Source organism: Bubalus kerabau, chromosome 4 (genome assembly GCF_029407905.1).
Source record: "Bubalus kerabau isolate K-KA32 ecotype Philippines breed swamp buffalo chromosome 4, PCC_UOA_SB_1v2, whole genome shotgun sequence".
NCBI classification, from domain to species: domain Eukaryota; kingdom Metazoa; phylum Chordata; class Mammalia; order Artiodactyla; family Bovidae; genus Bubalus; species Bubalus kerabau.
In genome coordinates this window covers 35615658-35632981 of record NC_073627.1, presented here as the reverse complement: position 1 = coordinate 35632981, position 17324 = coordinate 35615658, and the positions used below count along the sequence as shown (strand labels likewise).

Genomic DNA, 17324 nt, shown 5'->3' with positions numbered 1-17324 from the left:
GCATCACCTGGCCGCCTCCAGGGAAAAGCCAGCGTCCTGTGTTTTCTGCCCATCTTTCCTAGTCTGCCCTGATCGGGTGCCTCCTGAGGGACCTGGGGCAAGTCCGGTTGCGTGTCTGAGTTGCGGTTTCCTTGTCTGGCATGTGGGGGTGATGCCCGACTGTGTCATATGGAAGCACTCAGCATGGGGCCAGGTGTCTGGTGGGCTCCTGGTAAAGATGGCTGGTCCCCTGGCAGCTGGGTGACAGGGCAGGAAGAAGTGGGCTGGGGAGGGAACAGTGACCCGGTGCTGAGGCCTCATTGTCCACAACCTGCATGGTGTCCCTCCCAGACCCCGGGGGTTCTGGCAACCTGGCCTGGACGCCAGGCCTTCGGGGTCTCATCGGGGCAGCTGTTTGAACCAAATACAATGTGTCCTCCTTTAATGAGGACAATAGTCAGGACCTTTTAGCAAAGGAAAGAAAAAGGCCCAAAGGAACCCAAAGGAATGTTGAGAACTTCTAAAACTTCCTTATTTTATTGTGCACACACATGTGCCTGTGTGTGCATATACAGGCATACGTGTACACACAGGTACGTGTGCACACGCCCCACACGGAAGCCCAGTACATGATCATACTGGAGCAGCTGGTAGGTTTTGTGCGTCCATTCTGAAGCAGCCAGGCCCTGGGTCCATAGCGAATTCCTGAAAAAAAGCCCCTTTAAAGTGCTTGTATCCCAAGGCGACTTTCACGGGAAAAACCAACCGTGATTTTGGTACCAAACTTTGGGGCGATTTAAGGATAAAGGAAGTGCTGTCTCTGACCCAGGGTGACAGTAGCCACAAGAGGCCCCGGTGGTTTGGGGTGAGGCTTGGGTGACCCTGTGCTCCCAACCCCAAGCTATCAGTCTGCTGGGGATGGCAAGGTGGGATGTGGGCAAGAAGGCCCAAGGTCCTGTGGTGTCCCAGGCTTAGGGCTGGGGGCCAAGTGTGGATGCCCAGGGTCAGAGAGCCAGGGTCAGAGGAGACCCCCGGCCTGTCACTCCACCACCCCTTATCTCCCTCCCCCGCAGAGAACAGGAGGAAGGAGCAGCTTGGCTACCTGGGGGAAGGGTGGGTTTGATTTCAGTGTGGAGCATCCTCTGAGCAGACAGACGCTGGGGAGAATTTCTGTGAAGGGTTAACCACCACCCCCATTCTGTTCCTCCAATGAGAAAAGGGAAAATTGGACTTTTGTTTAAAATTACCCAATGGATCCGTTTTCCACCTGGTTCTCTAGGACTTGTTTTGTTCTCTTCTGACTTCTTTTCCTCCATTGAGTTCTGCCTTCCCCACCCCTGATACTTCTGGGGGCACTTTGGCTCCCTCTGACTCTCCTGCCCACTCCTCAGCAGCAGGCAGGCCCCTATCTCTGCAGAAGGGGGCCTGGCTCCCTCTTGTTATAGACCCAGGGGGGTCTGCCCTGAGCCCTGCCTTGGCTTTGCGCCACCCCACCCCGCCAACCCTGGGCAACAGGGCTGTGCGTGGGGAGTGGGGACTCAGTCTCTGAGCTCTCCTTGCCTTTTGCTCCCTGACTCGGTCCTCCCTTCCTCGCCGTTGACTTCCTCCTAGATTGTCCGAGGAAAGCTGGTGTCCTAGGTGGGGCCCTGGTCCGGCTGGCTGACTGGCCCAGCAGAGCCCCAGCCTCCCTCCTGCCCCCCCCATCACGTTTATCCTCTGGACCCCATCCGTCCCAAAACCAAGAAAGTGAAAGTCGCTCAGTCGTGTCCAACTCTTTGCAACCCCACGGACTATACAGTCCATGGAATTCTCCAGGCCAGAGTACTGAAGTGGGTAGCCATTCCCTTCTCTAGGGGATCTTCCCAACCCAAGGATCGAACGCAGGTCTTCCTAGACTTCACCTCAGCCACCCCAGCTCCTGGCCCCACACTACTGCCAGCCCACTGCCCAGGTGTCCATATTTCTGCTGCTGGGCAAGATTTGAGGAGCTGCAGAGTCAGGAGAGAAGCGGGGTGCCCCCTCAGGGTGCTGACGAGGTCTGGAGCATGGCACCCTCAGCTTTAAGGTCCTCATCCCCATACCCTGGCCTGGAGGCCCGGACTGGCGCTGCTCCTCCCATCCCCTAAAGGGTCCCCCGCACTGTCCATAACACTCTTGGGGTTACCTGAGAGTTGGGGAGCAACCCACCCAGCTGGACACCCAGGCCTGTGTGTTCAGGCAGGAGGCAGGACAAGGAAGTGTCAAAAGCGGGGGCTGCAGGGGCTTCTGGGGAGGGAGACCCCAGGAGAGGCTTGTGGAGGGTGGAGTGAGTGGCACCCCCGGTGGCTGGGCGGGGGCAGCCGGGCCTTGCTCTGAGGCTGGAGGCCAGGTCTCCCTCTGGGCTCTGCACGCCTGGCCGGGCCCCTGGAGGAGGGGTCCCTTCCACACCCGCAGACCTGGGTCAGGTGAGCAGGAGGAGGGGGCGAGGGGACTTGGCTGGCCTGGGGTGGGGCGGGGGTGCAGGTGGGCCCAGGAGGGTGGGGAGGGGGCTGCATAATCCCCACCCCGTCTCTGACTGACACCCCTGCAGGGAGCCAATTAGGAAACGCATTTCCTCTACTTTCCAGCTTTCCAGCTAGGGCACTTGGATGTTCCAGAAGCTGCTAATTAGAACCTCAGCAGGGTGTGTGGGGTGGAAGTCAGTGAAGGGCAGGCCCCAGGCCCCCTTCCTCCTCTGAGGCCAGCTTGGGAGATTCTTGACATTGTGCAGCAGGAACACCCGGATCTGGGTCTCCGCCGACCCACCTGGATCTGGGTCTCTGCTGACCCGGGCGGTGGCCAGTGGGCAGGAGGCCGTGGGGAAGGGGGGCTGGAGCAGTGGCTTGGGCTGGTTGGGGTCTGCTGGTCCTGCCCGTGTTCCTGGTGAGAGAGGGCACAGCAGGTGAGGGTGGGTGCCACACGAAGCAGGTAGGAATTGGGGTTGGGGAGGCGTGAGGGCCAAGCCCCATGCCTTTCTGGTCTGGAGAGACCCCAGGACCAGAAGGATGGCAGTTCCATTCCCATCTGTAGGTAGGGAAGGGCCACTGCCACAGAACCTGAGGAAGACTCCACGTTTGCTCTGTGACTTCGGACCAGGCTGGGCCTCAGTTTCCTGGTCTGTCCAGTGGAGGTCGATGGAGGGATGCGCTGTCCTTCCAGGTGTGGCAGGAGGGTGGCCCTGTTGCCATCTCCAGGAGCAGGGAGGGGTTCATGGGGCCGCTGTCATCGCTGGCCCCCCCACCCCGTCCCGGGGACACCTCGGTCCTCTGTTGCCCTCTAGGGGAATCGGCTCACCTTGCAAATGCTGAGAAGGCACTCGTGGGCAGGCTCAGGGTGGGGCAGTTGTGCACAATGATGGGGGTTTTTATTATTTTCGAGTGTAGTAGCATTTCCTGTCAACTTCTCAGGAAAACCTAGCTGAGAGGGGCCCTTCTTTTGTGTAGAACGCTCCCAGTGAGTGTGTGTTTGTGCGGAGATGTGTGCTTGTGTGCACCCATGAGCATTCACCATGAAGCCCGCATTCACTCAGCGGCTCCCACATGGGCAGAACGTGTCCATCCCTTCTGGAGTCACTGGCTCTGTGGCTCATTTGCCTAGAAGCCCGGGTTCCAGAACCTCAGTCTGTGGAGACAGGATGGCCGGATGACACTGTTTCCAGGGCATTTACTGTGGGGGCTGTCGGGAAAGGCCACCTCTTGACAATGACTTCAGGCTAAGACACCCCTTGACTTCTACCCCGTGATTCACGTGGAAGGGGGGCCAGCCTGCCCCTGTCACGCCACCCTCCCAATCCAGTTTAGATCATAGACTCCTTGGCCAGGGTCTAGCCTATAGTGGGCGTAAGTGGGGCCTGGCCCATCCTCCAGAGAGGGTGTGGAGGGACGGCTTCCTGGAGGAGGCAACCCAGGTAATTGGTGCTCACTGGGCAAAGCAAGGCTCCCAGGCAGAGGGAGCAAAGTGTCTGAGCACAGAGACAGGAGCAGGCTGGGGAGATGGGAGGAGGGGGCACATAGGTGTAGAGGGGCGGAGGCCACGGAGGCAGGGAGGCTGATGAGGGTTCACGTCTGTGTGCAGAAGCCACTCGGAGGCCACCAGAGAGCCAGCCCCACTCACACTGGCACACAGAGGGCTGCCACCCACCTCTGCTTCCCTGGGATTCACAGGCGGGGGGAGAGGACAGACAGCCCGTATTCTGAAAGGTGAGATCATCTCACTTTTGCCAGTTCTTGGAAAAATGATTCGTTCCCAGAAATGTCTATTAGTCACCCCCTTTGTTGAAAGACATTTTGGCACCAACGGATGGAAAAATCAGAATGCTTTTCATGAGATGATTGGTCTCGCGCCTTCCTCCCGCCATCCCTCAAGGATGATTTCTGAGGATAACAGCTCGAAGTGGAAGTCCTGTTGGCATTTGTGGGGAGGAACTGGGTTTGTGAGGCTGTGTGTGTGTGCATGTGTGTGCACACATGTGCTGTCTTATGGGCCCCTGGCAGAGGAGAGCCTGGGGACCTGAGAGGACCCCTCCTCCCCCAAGTATTGATACCTTGTCTCTCCTGGGGCGGCAGAAACCCCAGAGATGAGGCCTTATCAGGCCAGTGACTGTTCCTCCTCTGCAGGCCCCGGATGGGCATCTCACAGTCTTCATTCTCACCCTGGGTGAGTCCTCAAAAACACCTAGGAAGGGAAGGCCTTATGGGATGCTGAGACTCAGCAAGATAAGGAGCGTGCCCAAGACTGGGGCCCCTGAGGCCTGAGATCTTTATGTGCCCTGCCTGCGCGCCCCTCCCATGCCAGGATGCTGAGCCTTTGGCAACAGAATGGGTGCTGCCCCTACTTAAGGGTCAAGGGCTGGTTCCCCCCCATGGGACCCCTGACTCTCTCACTCCTGATAAGCCAGAAAGGCGTCTCCATGGGGGAACAGCAGGAGTGGTCACCGTGGTGCTTGGGTGATTGTCACCACGGTGGGGGGGCTGTTGGAGATGATGGAGCCAAGATGATGGGCGAGAATGTCGGTGATTCTAGCAGAGGCAGGGTGGGTATGACTACTCAGTGGTGGGCTTGGCTGTGCGGCGGAGGGAGGTCATGGGCAGCTCCATGAGGGAGGAGGGAGGAGACTGAGCTGGCAGTGGAGACGATGCTGGCGGTGGAGGGACTGCAGAAGCCCATGGAGCTGGTGTAGATTAGCGGGGGTGCCTGCCGGCTCTCGTCTCGATGCTCAGGCCAGGGATGAGATGTGTGGGGCGATGGGGAGGCCTCGTGAGGGACACGGGGCCTCTTGGCAAATGATGGCCTCTGCCCCTCTTCACACCCCCTGCCCTTCCTCGTTTCGACCTTGGGGTCAGTGGCTGTTCCTAATCAGGGTCAATCCCATCAAGGGCCGAACACAGGGCAGGTTATCAACCCTGTTCTGGGGGCCAGGCTCCCGTGTCTGCAGCAGACTGTGACCGTGACTTCAGGGCTTGGAGCGGGGGTACAGACGTTAGAGGAGCACCCTGGGGGCTGTCCCCCTGAAGGTGGTTAGCCAGGTCCGGATGGCAGCTGGTGGTGATGGCTGGGCAGTCCTCCCCACCTGCCCCAGTACTGTCCCCAGCTCGGAGAGTCGGACGCAGCCCAGCCAGCAGCACGTGGCATGGAGTTTCAGAGGCTCACTGACCCTTCCCCGGGGGCGTGGGTCACTGGCCCCCTGGGGATCCTCCGATTTCCCCAGCCAGATGTGACCTCCCCCCTTGGAGTGCCAGCCCCATATGGAGGCCAGATGTGGAGCTGGGTCGGCATGAGTCAGCCTGAGGTCGCAGAATGCGGGTGACCACTGGGTTGGGCTGGGCGGGCAGCAGGCCCCAGTGACAGCTCGGCAGAAGCCCCTGAGCCCTCAGGGCGCTGCACTGACCAGGGCCTCCTGCCATGCGCTGTGGGGGCAGGAGTGGGCACAGCCCTGCCCGCCACAGCGACTCCCATCCCCACGGACAGGGCCCAGAGCCTAGGCGCCCACCTCTGCAGCCCCCACAGCTGTGGGTGCTGAGGCCTGGCGCTTCCTTTCCTCTGAACGTCCTGTTTTTAGGAAGGAGGTGTGGGTAGGGGAGGGCACCCAATGAAAGATGTTTCTTCCCATTTCACAGATGAGACCGAGGGTCAGGGTGGGGGTGGGGAAAGGTGATCTGTCCAAGGTGCCTGGGGACACCAGCCGGCTTCCCCTACAGACAGGCAGCACTTGTCTTCTCCCCGCTCCCCAGAGACCCGTCTCCAGGATCACAGAGCATGTCCCTCTCCATCCCCAGGCAGGGGTGGGATGGGCACCTCTCCCCAGGGGGATGGATCTCGTGAGTCTTGACGCCTCCCTTCCCTGGGGTCAGAGCCTTAGCACGAGGACCCCAGCACCATTGCCGTTCCTGGGGTCTACCCCCACCTGCTGCTTTACCTGCTTGTGCGAGGCCCAGGCTGTGATGGGAGGGGGTGCACCCAGGGGGTACACACCCTTTGAGCATCCTGGGTTACCCGTGGGGAGGCAGCCGAGGCCTTAAAAACAGAATAGTTTCTCAAAGGTTCCTAAGGGTCACCCCCAGAATGGGCTCCTCCCCTGGCAGAGCTCTGGTCAGGATCTGCTTTGGTCCCTGTTTTGGGCAACATGGCCCTTACTCTGGGTGTCCTGGGAGAAGCAGGTTCCATCCTTTGAGGGTGGTTTGATTTTTAGGAGCTGAGTGAGTGTGGTGTTCACAGGATGACAAGGGACCCAAGTCCCTGCTGGTCGCCCACCCTCCAGGACAGGGCTCTCTGCAGTGTCCTGGGTGTGGCCAGGTGGCAGCCTGGGGTGGGGGGCGCTGCTCCGTGCAGTGGGGTTTGCTAGCATGACTGTGGCAGGACTGTGGGTGGGGGGCTCTTAGGTGGGCCCCTCTGAGAAGCAGGTAGGCAATTGCAGCCAGGATGTGAGCCCTGGGGCGTGCGGACCAACTCTCATGCCTGCCTCTTCCCCCAGAGGCTGGAGCCCCAGTGAAGATGGGAACTGACCTGGGGGACCTTACAGCAGTCGGGCAGCATCCCCACTGTTGCCCTGCATGTGGTGGGGGGGTTGGGCTGCTGCAGTCACCTGGGGGGCAGGTGTGGGTGGTGGGGCATCTCCTGAGGCTGTGGGAGGCCCTGGGGGCGGGGGCGGGGCTCTGCCGTCCTCCAGGATCACATTCTGACCGCTGCGGTGGAGGTGCTGTGATGGGGGTGGGGTACATTGGATCAGGAGTGGGCTGGGCTGTTACAGTTCCTTCTGATGGGGAGGGGGGCAGCCTTGGTGGGGGGAGGTGCTTTCTCCCTTAGGCTGATTGCAGGAGAGACCAGTCTCCGTGATAAGAGCGCCCTGCTCGGGCAGGGCCAGGCCTGGGTCCACTGTCCTGCCTGAGCCTCTTGCAGAAGAGGGTGGCCAGTCTCTTGAGCTTGTCTCGCCTGAGGGCTGGGCGTGCCAGGCCATCTCCCTGGGGAACAGGGCCCCTAGCATCCCCAGAGTCTGGTCTTCTGAACCCAGATCTCCTGATGTCCCCTCCTCCAGGGAGCCCTGGGCAATCAGCTCATCCCAGGCCCCCTCACCCCTCTCGCTTCCCAAGAACAGAGCCTAAAAACACCAGGACCCAGCAGGTGAAACTGAGGCCACCTCTGTGTTGGTCTGAGAGAGAGGGGTGCACCATAACTTCTGCTGAGGGAGGGAAGGATGGAACCTTCCCTAACCCCAAGTTGGGGGGGGGTCCCCTTTTTATTCCAGGTCTGAGGTGGGGCCTTGGTGGGTGTGGCAGGAGGTGGCAGCCCCGGGGTTTTTCTGACCACAGCGCACCTCCAGCCCTCCACCTGATGGGCTGCAAACTGGGGGGCTGCCGTGACACCCCATCCACACCCCTTCCGCCCCCCCGCCCCTGCTGCAGGTTAGCACCCCCGAGAACAAGGCTGGCCGTGCTTGGCTGCTTCTGACCTTCACAGGGTGGGGTGGGGGGGGTGGGGGGGTGCTGCTGGGAAACATGTGGTCAGAGCTGTGCTTTATGAGAGCAGCTGCAGCTCCTGACACGCTTTCCATACCGGGAGATTTATGGGGCCGCATGGTTTTAATGGCTTCTGCGGGGCCGGTGTCCTTCCCCGCTTTGTCCTGGCTGCCGTCTTGGAGGCAGATGGGTCTCGGGCTGGCCTGGCCCATCAGGAGGGCACGGTGGGGTGGGGAAGGCCAGGGCTGACCACCCAAGCCTCCTTGGGAGGGGCAGCTGCTGGGAAGCCCCTGGGGACCCCATCTGAGCAGCCCATAAATCGAGGAGACCTCCAGGAGGCAGGAAGCCTCGGTGCAGAGGTGTCCCAAGCTGGTGGGGAGAGGAGGAGAAAGGCCTGCCCCCCCCTCCCCAGAGCCACAGCCCCAGGCCCCACCCAGCAGGTCGTCCACCTCGGCTGGGCCGGCAGATGAACGTGCGCTAACTGTGCTCGTCGGTGACCCAGCGGCCATGCTGGGTCCTAGAACCTGGCCTGGCTGGGAGCCTTGACCCAGCCAGACATCCCCCAGACCTGCAAGTGGGGGGCGGCAGTCAGCCCAGTGCTGCCTCCTGCCACTGACTGTCCAAGGTGCTGGCAGTGCCCGGTCCTCAGACGGTCCGGAGCTGACCCATCCTTGGTCTCCGGGGTCAGGGCAGGAGCTGGGGACGGAGCGAGGCTTTGAAGGAACCAGGGGCTGCCTTGGGGTGCATGGTTCCCTTTGGAGGAATCTGAGCTTGAGCTCGAGGTGGGACCCCGAGCTCCACTTTTCAGCTCACCCTGGCCAGCTTCCCACTTTCCCAGCACCAGGACCCTGTGGACATGGAGGCCCCGGGGGAGGACAGCCAGAGGTCTGCGCCTATGGAAGGACATGTCGGGGCCTCAGGTTGAGCCAGGAATGGGCATGGGCAAGGCCCCTGGCCTGCCTCCTAGCCCGAGGCCTCATGGCTCAGACCAGCCTGATGCTGACCCCTGCCTCCCTGGGCTGGTGCTTACTGCCCTGCTCTCCCTCTCAGAGCCCCAGCCCGCCCTTGAGGGCCAGGGGCAGGCCTCTACCGAGGGACGGAGAGCCATGTGCCTGGTAGCCGGGCGGCAGACTCACGGGCTAGCAGGGGAGATCGGCCCTCTTAAGCCCTGCCCTGGTGGCTGGAGTTGGCTCCTGGAGCACAAGGCCCTCCCGTGAGCCCCGGAGCTGCTGAGGGGGCCCTGTTCCAGCCTGCCTGCTGCCGCACCAGCAGAGCTCTGGGGCCCTGGGGCCCTGGAGGCCAGAAGACCAGATGCAGCCCGGCCCCTGGGACCTGGAGGCCGATTCTACTTTCTCAGGGCCACACTCTTCCCCTGCTTGCTCTATCCTGCAGGTCTGCACTTCTGTGGTGGGGGGGTGTACCTTTTGGAGCCAGCCTCACCTGCGTCTCCTTGGGGGTTCCTCCCTACACCTGCCTGCTGACTGACTGCATAGGAGCAGAGCTGTGGGACCTGTGCAGCTCACCTGCACCGTAGCCCAGTCTGGGAGTGGGCAGACACCAGCAGGTGGGGCAGGCTCCTGTTCCAGCAAGTCTGCTTTAGCCACTCCCTTAGTCTGTGCTTTAGAGTCCTGCCCCCCACCCCCAGTTCAGTGCCGGGACCCTCTTTCTTCGGGGGCGTGCGAGGGGAGGGTCTCGGCAAGCCTCTTATCACCCCAGCCCGATCTCACCATCTGCCTTTCTGAGGGTTGTCTCATCTGCCTCCTTTCTGAATAAGGAGTGGGGGATCCTCCCCAAAGCTCCGTGTTCTGGCCAGTTTAGGACATCGGCACACGGATTGTGGAGCTTAGACGTCCCAGGGGCTGAGGCTAGTTAGCCTGGAGTTAGCGTTGTGTGGGTGTAAAGGACACAGCCTTGGAGACCGTGCGCTTCAGTCAGTTCACTCACACAGTCGTGTCTGACTCTTTGTGACCCCATGGAATGCAGCACGCCAGGCTTCCCTGTCCATCACCAACTCCTGGAATTTACTCAAACTCATGTCCATTGAATCAGTGATGCCATCCAACCATCTCATCTTCTATTGTCCCCTTCTCCTCCTGCCTTCAATCTTTCCCAGCATCAGGGCTTTTCCAACGTCTAGTTTTTTTCCGTGTGACTAGGGTGGGCAAGAAGCTGCCCCTGGCCACTGCAACCCTCCCCCCACCCAATTGGGCAGTGCCGTGGGCCCCCAGGAGATGCCGGTTGTTCCTGGCCCCCAGCCAGCAGGGCGTCAGAGCTGGTGGCGGCCCCGCGCTGTCTTGAGCCCCACACGCTCCCCGAGGGGGCCGAGTCGGTCTGCCTGAGGTCACTGTTTCAATGTGTACTTTGAGTATTTTCAGCCGTGTGTGCACCGTGGGGACTTGGCCTGTGCACTGCGTGTGCAGCTCATACTTGGTGGGCTGTGTAATACGCGGAGGCGTTGCCAAGGGCAGCGGAAATGTGGACTCTTTCCAGCATAATCACATGAATCTACCACCACCCGCCCCTGCCCTGCCCCCGGCCCATCCCACCCGCTGCCAGGGTGCTGCTGGGCTGGGAGGAGGACGAGGGCCAGCGCTTCGTCCCCATCGACCTGGGTCCACCACCAGGTCCCCCTCCAGGCTGCATCCTCCGTGTTTGGCAGGCTTCCTCCAGGCTGGGGAAGCAGGCTGCCCCAGAGAGAGGGTGGGTGCAGACCAGGGAAGGTGGGGCAGGGGTCTCCAGGCCTTCTGCTGGGAAGGGCCACATCCCTGCAGGTCCAGGGAGAGATGGGCCCTGGGGGCTTGGAGGGCCAGCCCAGGGCCTGACCTTGTCCAGCCAGCTCTCTCTGGCCTCACAGCCCTCCCCTCCCACCTGGCCCTGAGCTGAGGCCCCGGATCCTGAGTCTCTGATTCCAATGATTATGAGTTTGCCGGCACTGCCAGAACAAAGTACCACTGAGGGGCTCAAACAAGAATTTGCTTTCTCCCAGCCTTGCAGGTTGGAAGTACTGGATCAAGGGGTTGTCAGGAGTGGTTACCCAAGGCTCTCTCCTTGGCTTGGAGGCGGTCGTCATCTTGTTCTGTCTTCACGTGGTCTTCCCTCAGTGCGTCTCTGTGTCCTGATCTCTGTGTCCTCGTCTTATGAGGACACCAGTTAGACTGGGTTGGGGCCCACCCTTCGAACTTCCTCTTAACTACCTCTTAAAGACCTTATCTCCAAACACTGCCACGTTCTGAGTTACTGGGGGTCAGGACTTGTGTATTAATTTACCGGCAGCGAGCGATACCCAGTTCAGCTCATAACACCAGTAGATAGGCAAAGCCGCCTCCTCCGGGGTGCCTCCAGCAGCATCTTTGTTGGGCTACCTCAGCCCACCCTGGCTGCAGGGCGGGACACTGCGACTGGGCCGGGGGTTTGAGGTCCCGCACAGGCAGCAGCTGCACCCTGGGGGAAGCTCATTCTGCATTCAGCTCAGTCCTGAGAGGAGGAAGCTGGGGCTCCTGGGGATGCTGGGGCCGGCTCCCCTCCTTTGCTTAGCTGAGGGGCACTCAGTTGCCACGGTGACCTCTGTCTGCACAGTCAAACACACACAGCCCAGCCACTGCTCCAGGCTGGAGGGCTCCCCACCCCCTCTTCCGAGTTCACACTGAGTGTTGAGTCCCTTGGTGACGAAAACATGGAAACGGTTGCCATGGCAGCCATTCTTTGGAGCCCTCAGACTGGAGTGCAAAGTTCAGGATGCCCAGGAACAGCTGAAATGAAAATATGGGAAAATCCGCCACTTGCTTCGCCCCAGAAGGGTGGGATTTGATGCAGGGCCCGGCCATCCATGCCCCTTCCCATCATCCTGGGCCAAGCGTGGGCACAGAAGGGGTGTGGGCAGGGCCCGGGGAGTAGCCCCCTGAGACCTTGAGAGAGGCTGGCCAGCATGGGTGAGTGGGCCCAGCACCCGGAGCTAAGAGGGCAGGTGAGACTGCTCGGCCTTCCCTTGGGTGCACGTCTGCGTGGCTCCTGGAGCCACTGAGCCCACCTCGTCTCGGTGTCTTCACCTGTAGAGACACGCCCCTTTCTTAGGCGGGTTCAGGTCTACACAGCTGCTAAGAGAAGCGCCAGCCTGACCAGGGGTGGAGGGGAAGGTGCCGGGTTCTGACCGTGGGAATGGTGGAGGAGTGCAAGTTTCCTTTGGCTGGACATTAGTCCAGTGTAGACTTCTACACTTAGCCCCTGGAATGGTATGTGTCCCGTGCACCCAGAATGTTCCTCAGCTAGGCCCTTGTGGGGCTCTGGTGCCTTGAGATAACCACCCAAAGGGCCCTGCAGTCAGTTGTTTGGGAAACCCACAGCTGTGCAGGCACACATAATTTGTAGATTAAAGGCTCTGAAAAGTCCCTCAGTAAGAAAACTTTTTGACTTTAACCCACTATTTCACCTAGTGGTTTGAATAAAATCCATCCCCCACCCTTTAAAAATGTTTTTCTCTTATAACATACCTTATATCCTGCAGAAATAGCATCTGTTGACGTTTACTAGGGCATTGATTCTTAAAGTGTGTTCCCTGGATCAGCACCATCTGGGAGTTTGTCAGAAGTGTGCCTTCCTGGGCCCCACTCCACAGCTGGTGAATCGGAAATCGGGGAGAGGCCAGTGATGTGTGTGTGACAAGCCGTCCAGGGGATTCTGATGCCTGCCCTAGCTAGAGAGCCCCCATACTCGGGGAAACAGTAGCAGAGAACTGAAAGGGAAGGGAATGGCCTGGGGGCTTGGGGAGGGTCCAGAGGACACGGAGGCCTGGCAGGGATGGGAGGGGATAGTACAAGGACCCTGGACTTCAGAAAAGGTGCTGTGGCCGCCTTGGAGGGCTGTTCAGGGTGCATGGCCCCTGGGCACTGAGACCCCAGTCTGAGATTAGATCAAGAGCAAGGTTGTGTGTCTGGGGGTGTCATGAGGCTTGATGTTAGGTGGTGGGGTCTCTGGAAATGCCCAGGAGGTACTGCCCACTTTGGTCTGCCCCAGTGGCCAGCACTGTGCTCATGGAGGGCACCTGCCCAAACAGCTGGATTCTGCCCAGAATTCATGGGGTGTGGTCAGTTCCTATAGTGTCTTCCTGGACTCTAAGGGGGATTGTCCCCAAAGACAGGGCTGGGTGGCACCTTCAACACAGGCAGGAAGTAAGACTTCTCCGAGCAGTGGCCTAGGCCGATGTATCAGCAGGCAGCATTCTAGGATCAGCTTTGCCTCCACACACCTATTCCCCCAGTGGGGCTCCTGCTGCAGTCACCTCCCAGCACTGGATCTCCTATTCCTTCTCCATCAAACAGGCCGCCCCATCCCGGGCCCTCTTGGCGGCAGGAGCCAGGGGGCCCAGGCGGCAGCCGAGGCCCATGCCCTGCCTGTGCTTCCTTGCAGCCGTCCAGATCCACATCCTGAAGGCAGACAAGGCAGGGGACTGGTGGAAGTTCACGGTGAACATCATCTCCGTGTACAAGCAGGGCACCAGCCGCATCCGCCGGGGTGACCAGAACCTGTGGATCCGCTCGCGGGACATCGCCTGCAAGTGCCCGAAAATCAAGCCCCTCAAGAAGTACCTGTTGCTGGGCAACGCGGAGGACTCACCCGACCAGAGCGGCATAGTGGCGGACAAGAGCAGCCTGGTGATCCAGTGGCGGGACACGTGGGCGCGGCGGCTGCGCAAGTTCCAGCAGCGCGAGAAGAAGGGCAAGTGCAAGAAGGCCTAGCGCGGAGGCAGCAGCGCGCCGGCGGGCTGGGCGCGGGGGCGGCCACCGCAGCATGGACTTGGCCTGCGGGGGCTTCCCAGCTGGGGGGAGGGTGGGGGCGGGGCCGGGGCCCTCGGCGGCCCCGCCCCCAGCCCCCTGGGCGGCCAGGCCCCGGAGAATTGAGGACCGAGACTTAGCTACCTCACGGGCTCCCTCCAGAGCAGAGATGCGTTTCCCTGGGGCGGGAGGGCGGCCGGGGCCGGCGCAGGTGGGCCGCAGCGATGGGTACAGAAGGGCACGTGAGGAGAACTGTGAACCCCCGGGCCCGCAGCCCCAAACAGAAAACCCCGTCTGGTTCCCCTGACCCTTCCTGGGGGATTGCCACAGGAACCCTGGCTGTGACAAGTCGGGCTCCCGTCCGCAGCGGCCTGGGGGCACCTGGGGGAGGCGGACGTGGCCTGTCCATTCAGCCTTCCCCGTGCCTTCTGTGGTCTCCACCTGCCCCCGCCATCCTCCTGGTGGTGGCGGGTGGGGAGAGGTTACAGTCTGTGCAGCCAGAGCAGTGAAGCCCCCTCCTGGTCCTGCCCTGGTCGGGCTGGGGGTGCGGGGGGTGGGTGGGTGTGCGCTTGGCCAGGCTTCTGGACTAGGGACACGCCTGAGAAGCCCACGCCGGGTGGTCGGTCACTGCTCACGCCGGAGCTGCCTGATGGAGGAGGCATTGCCAACGCAAAACCTCCCAGCGAGTTTCCTTTCTGGAAAGTTGGAAGCAGCCCCTTTATGACGTTTTCCGGGGGTGGGGGGGCACCGACACTGTTTGTGTAATGACGTCAGCTCCCACAAGGCCCCTCAGCAGTGTCAACAGCTGGGAAGGGCCTGGAAGGCAGGCTGCTCAGGCAGTTGGGCCCGGCGGGGTTGGGGGGTGGGAGTGGGCTGGCTGGAGTGGGGATCTGCTCTGCTGGCTCAGGGAGGCGTGGGAGTGCCCGAGTCGCGGTTGGCAGGGCTGGAACCATTAGGGTCCCAGGTACCAGGGAAGCCTTGACCACTTCCTGCTGGGCCCTCGCTCCTGGCTCCCCAAGGAGTGGACAGAGGAGGCTTCCCGCCACCATCCTGGTACAGCCTGGGTGGCACCTTACCCCCTCCTCTCTGGCGGCCCCCTAGTGGGGTCAGGCTCCCTTTCCAAAGCTTCTGAGAGATACCGTCTCCAAGCTGGCAGCCCTAAATCAGTCCAGGTCTGATGGCCTCACACAGGACCTGTGCCCAGGGGCCCCCACCCCCCTAGCCAGCACTCTGAATTCGAGGCCTGGCTCCTCTCAGTCAGGAAATTGGTTTCATCTTCCCTGCTGGAGTTTGGCTGCTCAGAAGGGTCACACCAAGTATGAAGCTCGGGCCCTCCTGGTCTGGCTTTCCTCTGCTTCCTCCTGCGTCGCCACCGCCCCATTTACCGAGCACCTGCTGTGTGCCAGGCACTTTACCCCGTAACCTCACACTATCTTCATGACAGCCCCGTGAGACAGGGGTCCTCACCGGGCACTGTAACCCCTCCTCGGTTCCCTCGCAGGCTGTGGGGGGTGCTTCTGGGTGAGTCACCCGCAAGATGCTGGCCCTGGTGATGGCATCTGGCCTGGAGAACAGACGTCAGGAACTGGGGACCGGGATGGGCACAGTCACATCTTGAGAGGTGACAGCCAGGGCGGTGCCTGAGGCTGGTGTACACTCACTCCAGGTTCCAGGCAGGCAGGCCGTGGCTGGTCCTAAGGTATAGGCAGAAAGGATGTCTGGCTGCCTGGAGGGGTTCCAGAGGTGCCCCCAGGGGCAGGGGCAGGACAGAATGGGCCTGGGGAGGCGTAACTGAGCTGCCTGACTCCAAGCCCAAGGCTGGAAGTGTAGGGCCCTCTCCACGCAGTTGGCCCTCCGCCGCCGCCGCTGCCCCAGTGTGCTTCGGGTGTGTTTTGTCGGCTCACAGTCCACGAGAGGCTCTGTCCTGTGTGGGTAGTCATCCTGTTTCTGTCCACACCAGCCTGGCTTCTCTGCTTTGCCTAGGAGGGCATGGCAGCCCTGCCAGCTCCTACTCCAGGCCCAAGTCTCGGCCCCTGTTGTGAGGGGGACTTGTACTGGTGGCCTCTGCGGCCAGCAGCCCGCCAGGCAGCGATTCATCTTGCTTTAAATTCAGCCAGTCTCGCCCTCTGGCTCAGCACCCCGAGAGCAGAGCAGCCTGGCCTCTGGGGAATGTCGGGGCCACCAGTCAGTCAGGGGGGAGGGGAATTCGGGGGGGGGGGTCAGTCCTGGCAGGTGGCCTTCCCCACCCAGCCAGAACCCAGCCCACTGCTCCTCTGAATCCAGCCACCAATTCAGGAGGCCCCTCCCCCTTGGGAAAGCACCCCTCTTCTTCCCTTGCCCATCCCCCCGGGTGGAAATGGAAATAGGAATTGAGGTTCCGGTTTGTACAGATAGGAAAGGATGTAAAATGGAACTAGATTTTGAAGAGTGTATTAACCAGAGTTGTGATATGTAGGTGTTTGAAGAAAAACATACCAGATTAGTCTTTTTTTTTTTTTTTAAAGAGATTTCCAAGTTGTCCTTTTTCTTACCTGCTGTGGGGTCTGGAGCCCCTGACAGCAGGGTCCTTGCCTTTCTGACACATAGTAATGCTAAGGATTGGGGTGGAGGGAAGGAAGAAGGATGAGGGGGTTGCCCCTGGACTCACCTGCAGCTTGGCTTCTGTCCTGAGCAAAGCAGGGTGAGAGGCAGGTCCTGGTGGTAAAGTGGGAGGGCCCCCCGCAGCCCAAGCTGGGGGTGCTGGGAGCTGCCCCAAGGCCTCTGGTACTCACCTAGCACTCTGCCCCCAGAGTAACCGCAGGAAATGGGTACAGCCTGTCTTGGGTTAACCCCAGGCTGGAGACTGAAATCAAGGAGAGATGCCCTCGGGGTCAGGAGATGGTCCCTTTAGGCAACTGAAAAATGTTTGGGTCTCAGTGCTCAAAGGAAGACTGGAGAGGGGATGAACTAGACCCATGGATGGGGTTACTGGGCCACGGTTCATGGCCATAGCCAAGTCGTACCCTAAGGGTATTGAAGTGTGGACTTGTAGGGCCTCGCCCCGTCAGAATCAAGCCAGTCCTGCTCCCTCTGTCACTGGACGTGGCTCCACCTCCCCACGCCCCACTGCGTTCCAGAGTTCTGTTCACTCAGAATTGTAAATGTTTAGTTGTGACCATGACATATTGTTTGGGTCAGTGTTCCTTTCCAATGCATACTAATATATTATGGTTATTATATATGAATATATTTAATGACATGGAAAAAGTTGTGGATTTTTTAAGTTTTTTCTTTTTTTTTTGGTTAGAGTTGTAATGGACCCAGATGGAACTTGTAACGTGGGCCCCACATGATAGAACTAAATTCAGATATCAATTAAATAAACTCTTGTACACTGTTCTCTGTCTCCCAGTCTTTATTGGTGGTCTGATCTAGGGGTGGTCAGCCTGCTGGGTGAGAGGCTGGCGAGTCTTCAGGCCATTTAAGGAATATGGCTTCTGGTCAAAGAGCTCCCAGCAAGACAAACCTGAGACCAAGGCCCCGTGATGCTCTAGAGCAACGGTGCCCAAACTTTTTGGCACCAGGGACCGGTTTCAGGGAAGACGGTTTCTCTACGGGCTGGGGAGAC

General features: G+C 60.3%; 1 protein-coding gene across 2 annotated transcripts in view; it reads left to right on the top strand.

Annotated features, from left to right (window-relative positions):
* Positions 1-17094, top strand: part of NTN1 (netrin 1) — a 204369-nt gene extending 187275 nt beyond the window's left edge. For both annotated transcript variants that reach the window (XM_055576545.1, XM_055576544.1), the window contains exon 7: positions 13353-17094. In XM_055576545.1, coding sequence (XP_055432520.1) covers positions 13353-13681 — 329 coding nt within the window. In that variant the 3' untranslated portion in view covers positions 13682-17094. The remainder of the gene's footprint in view (positions 1-13352) is intronic.
* Positions 17095-17324: the final 230 nt, after the last annotated feature.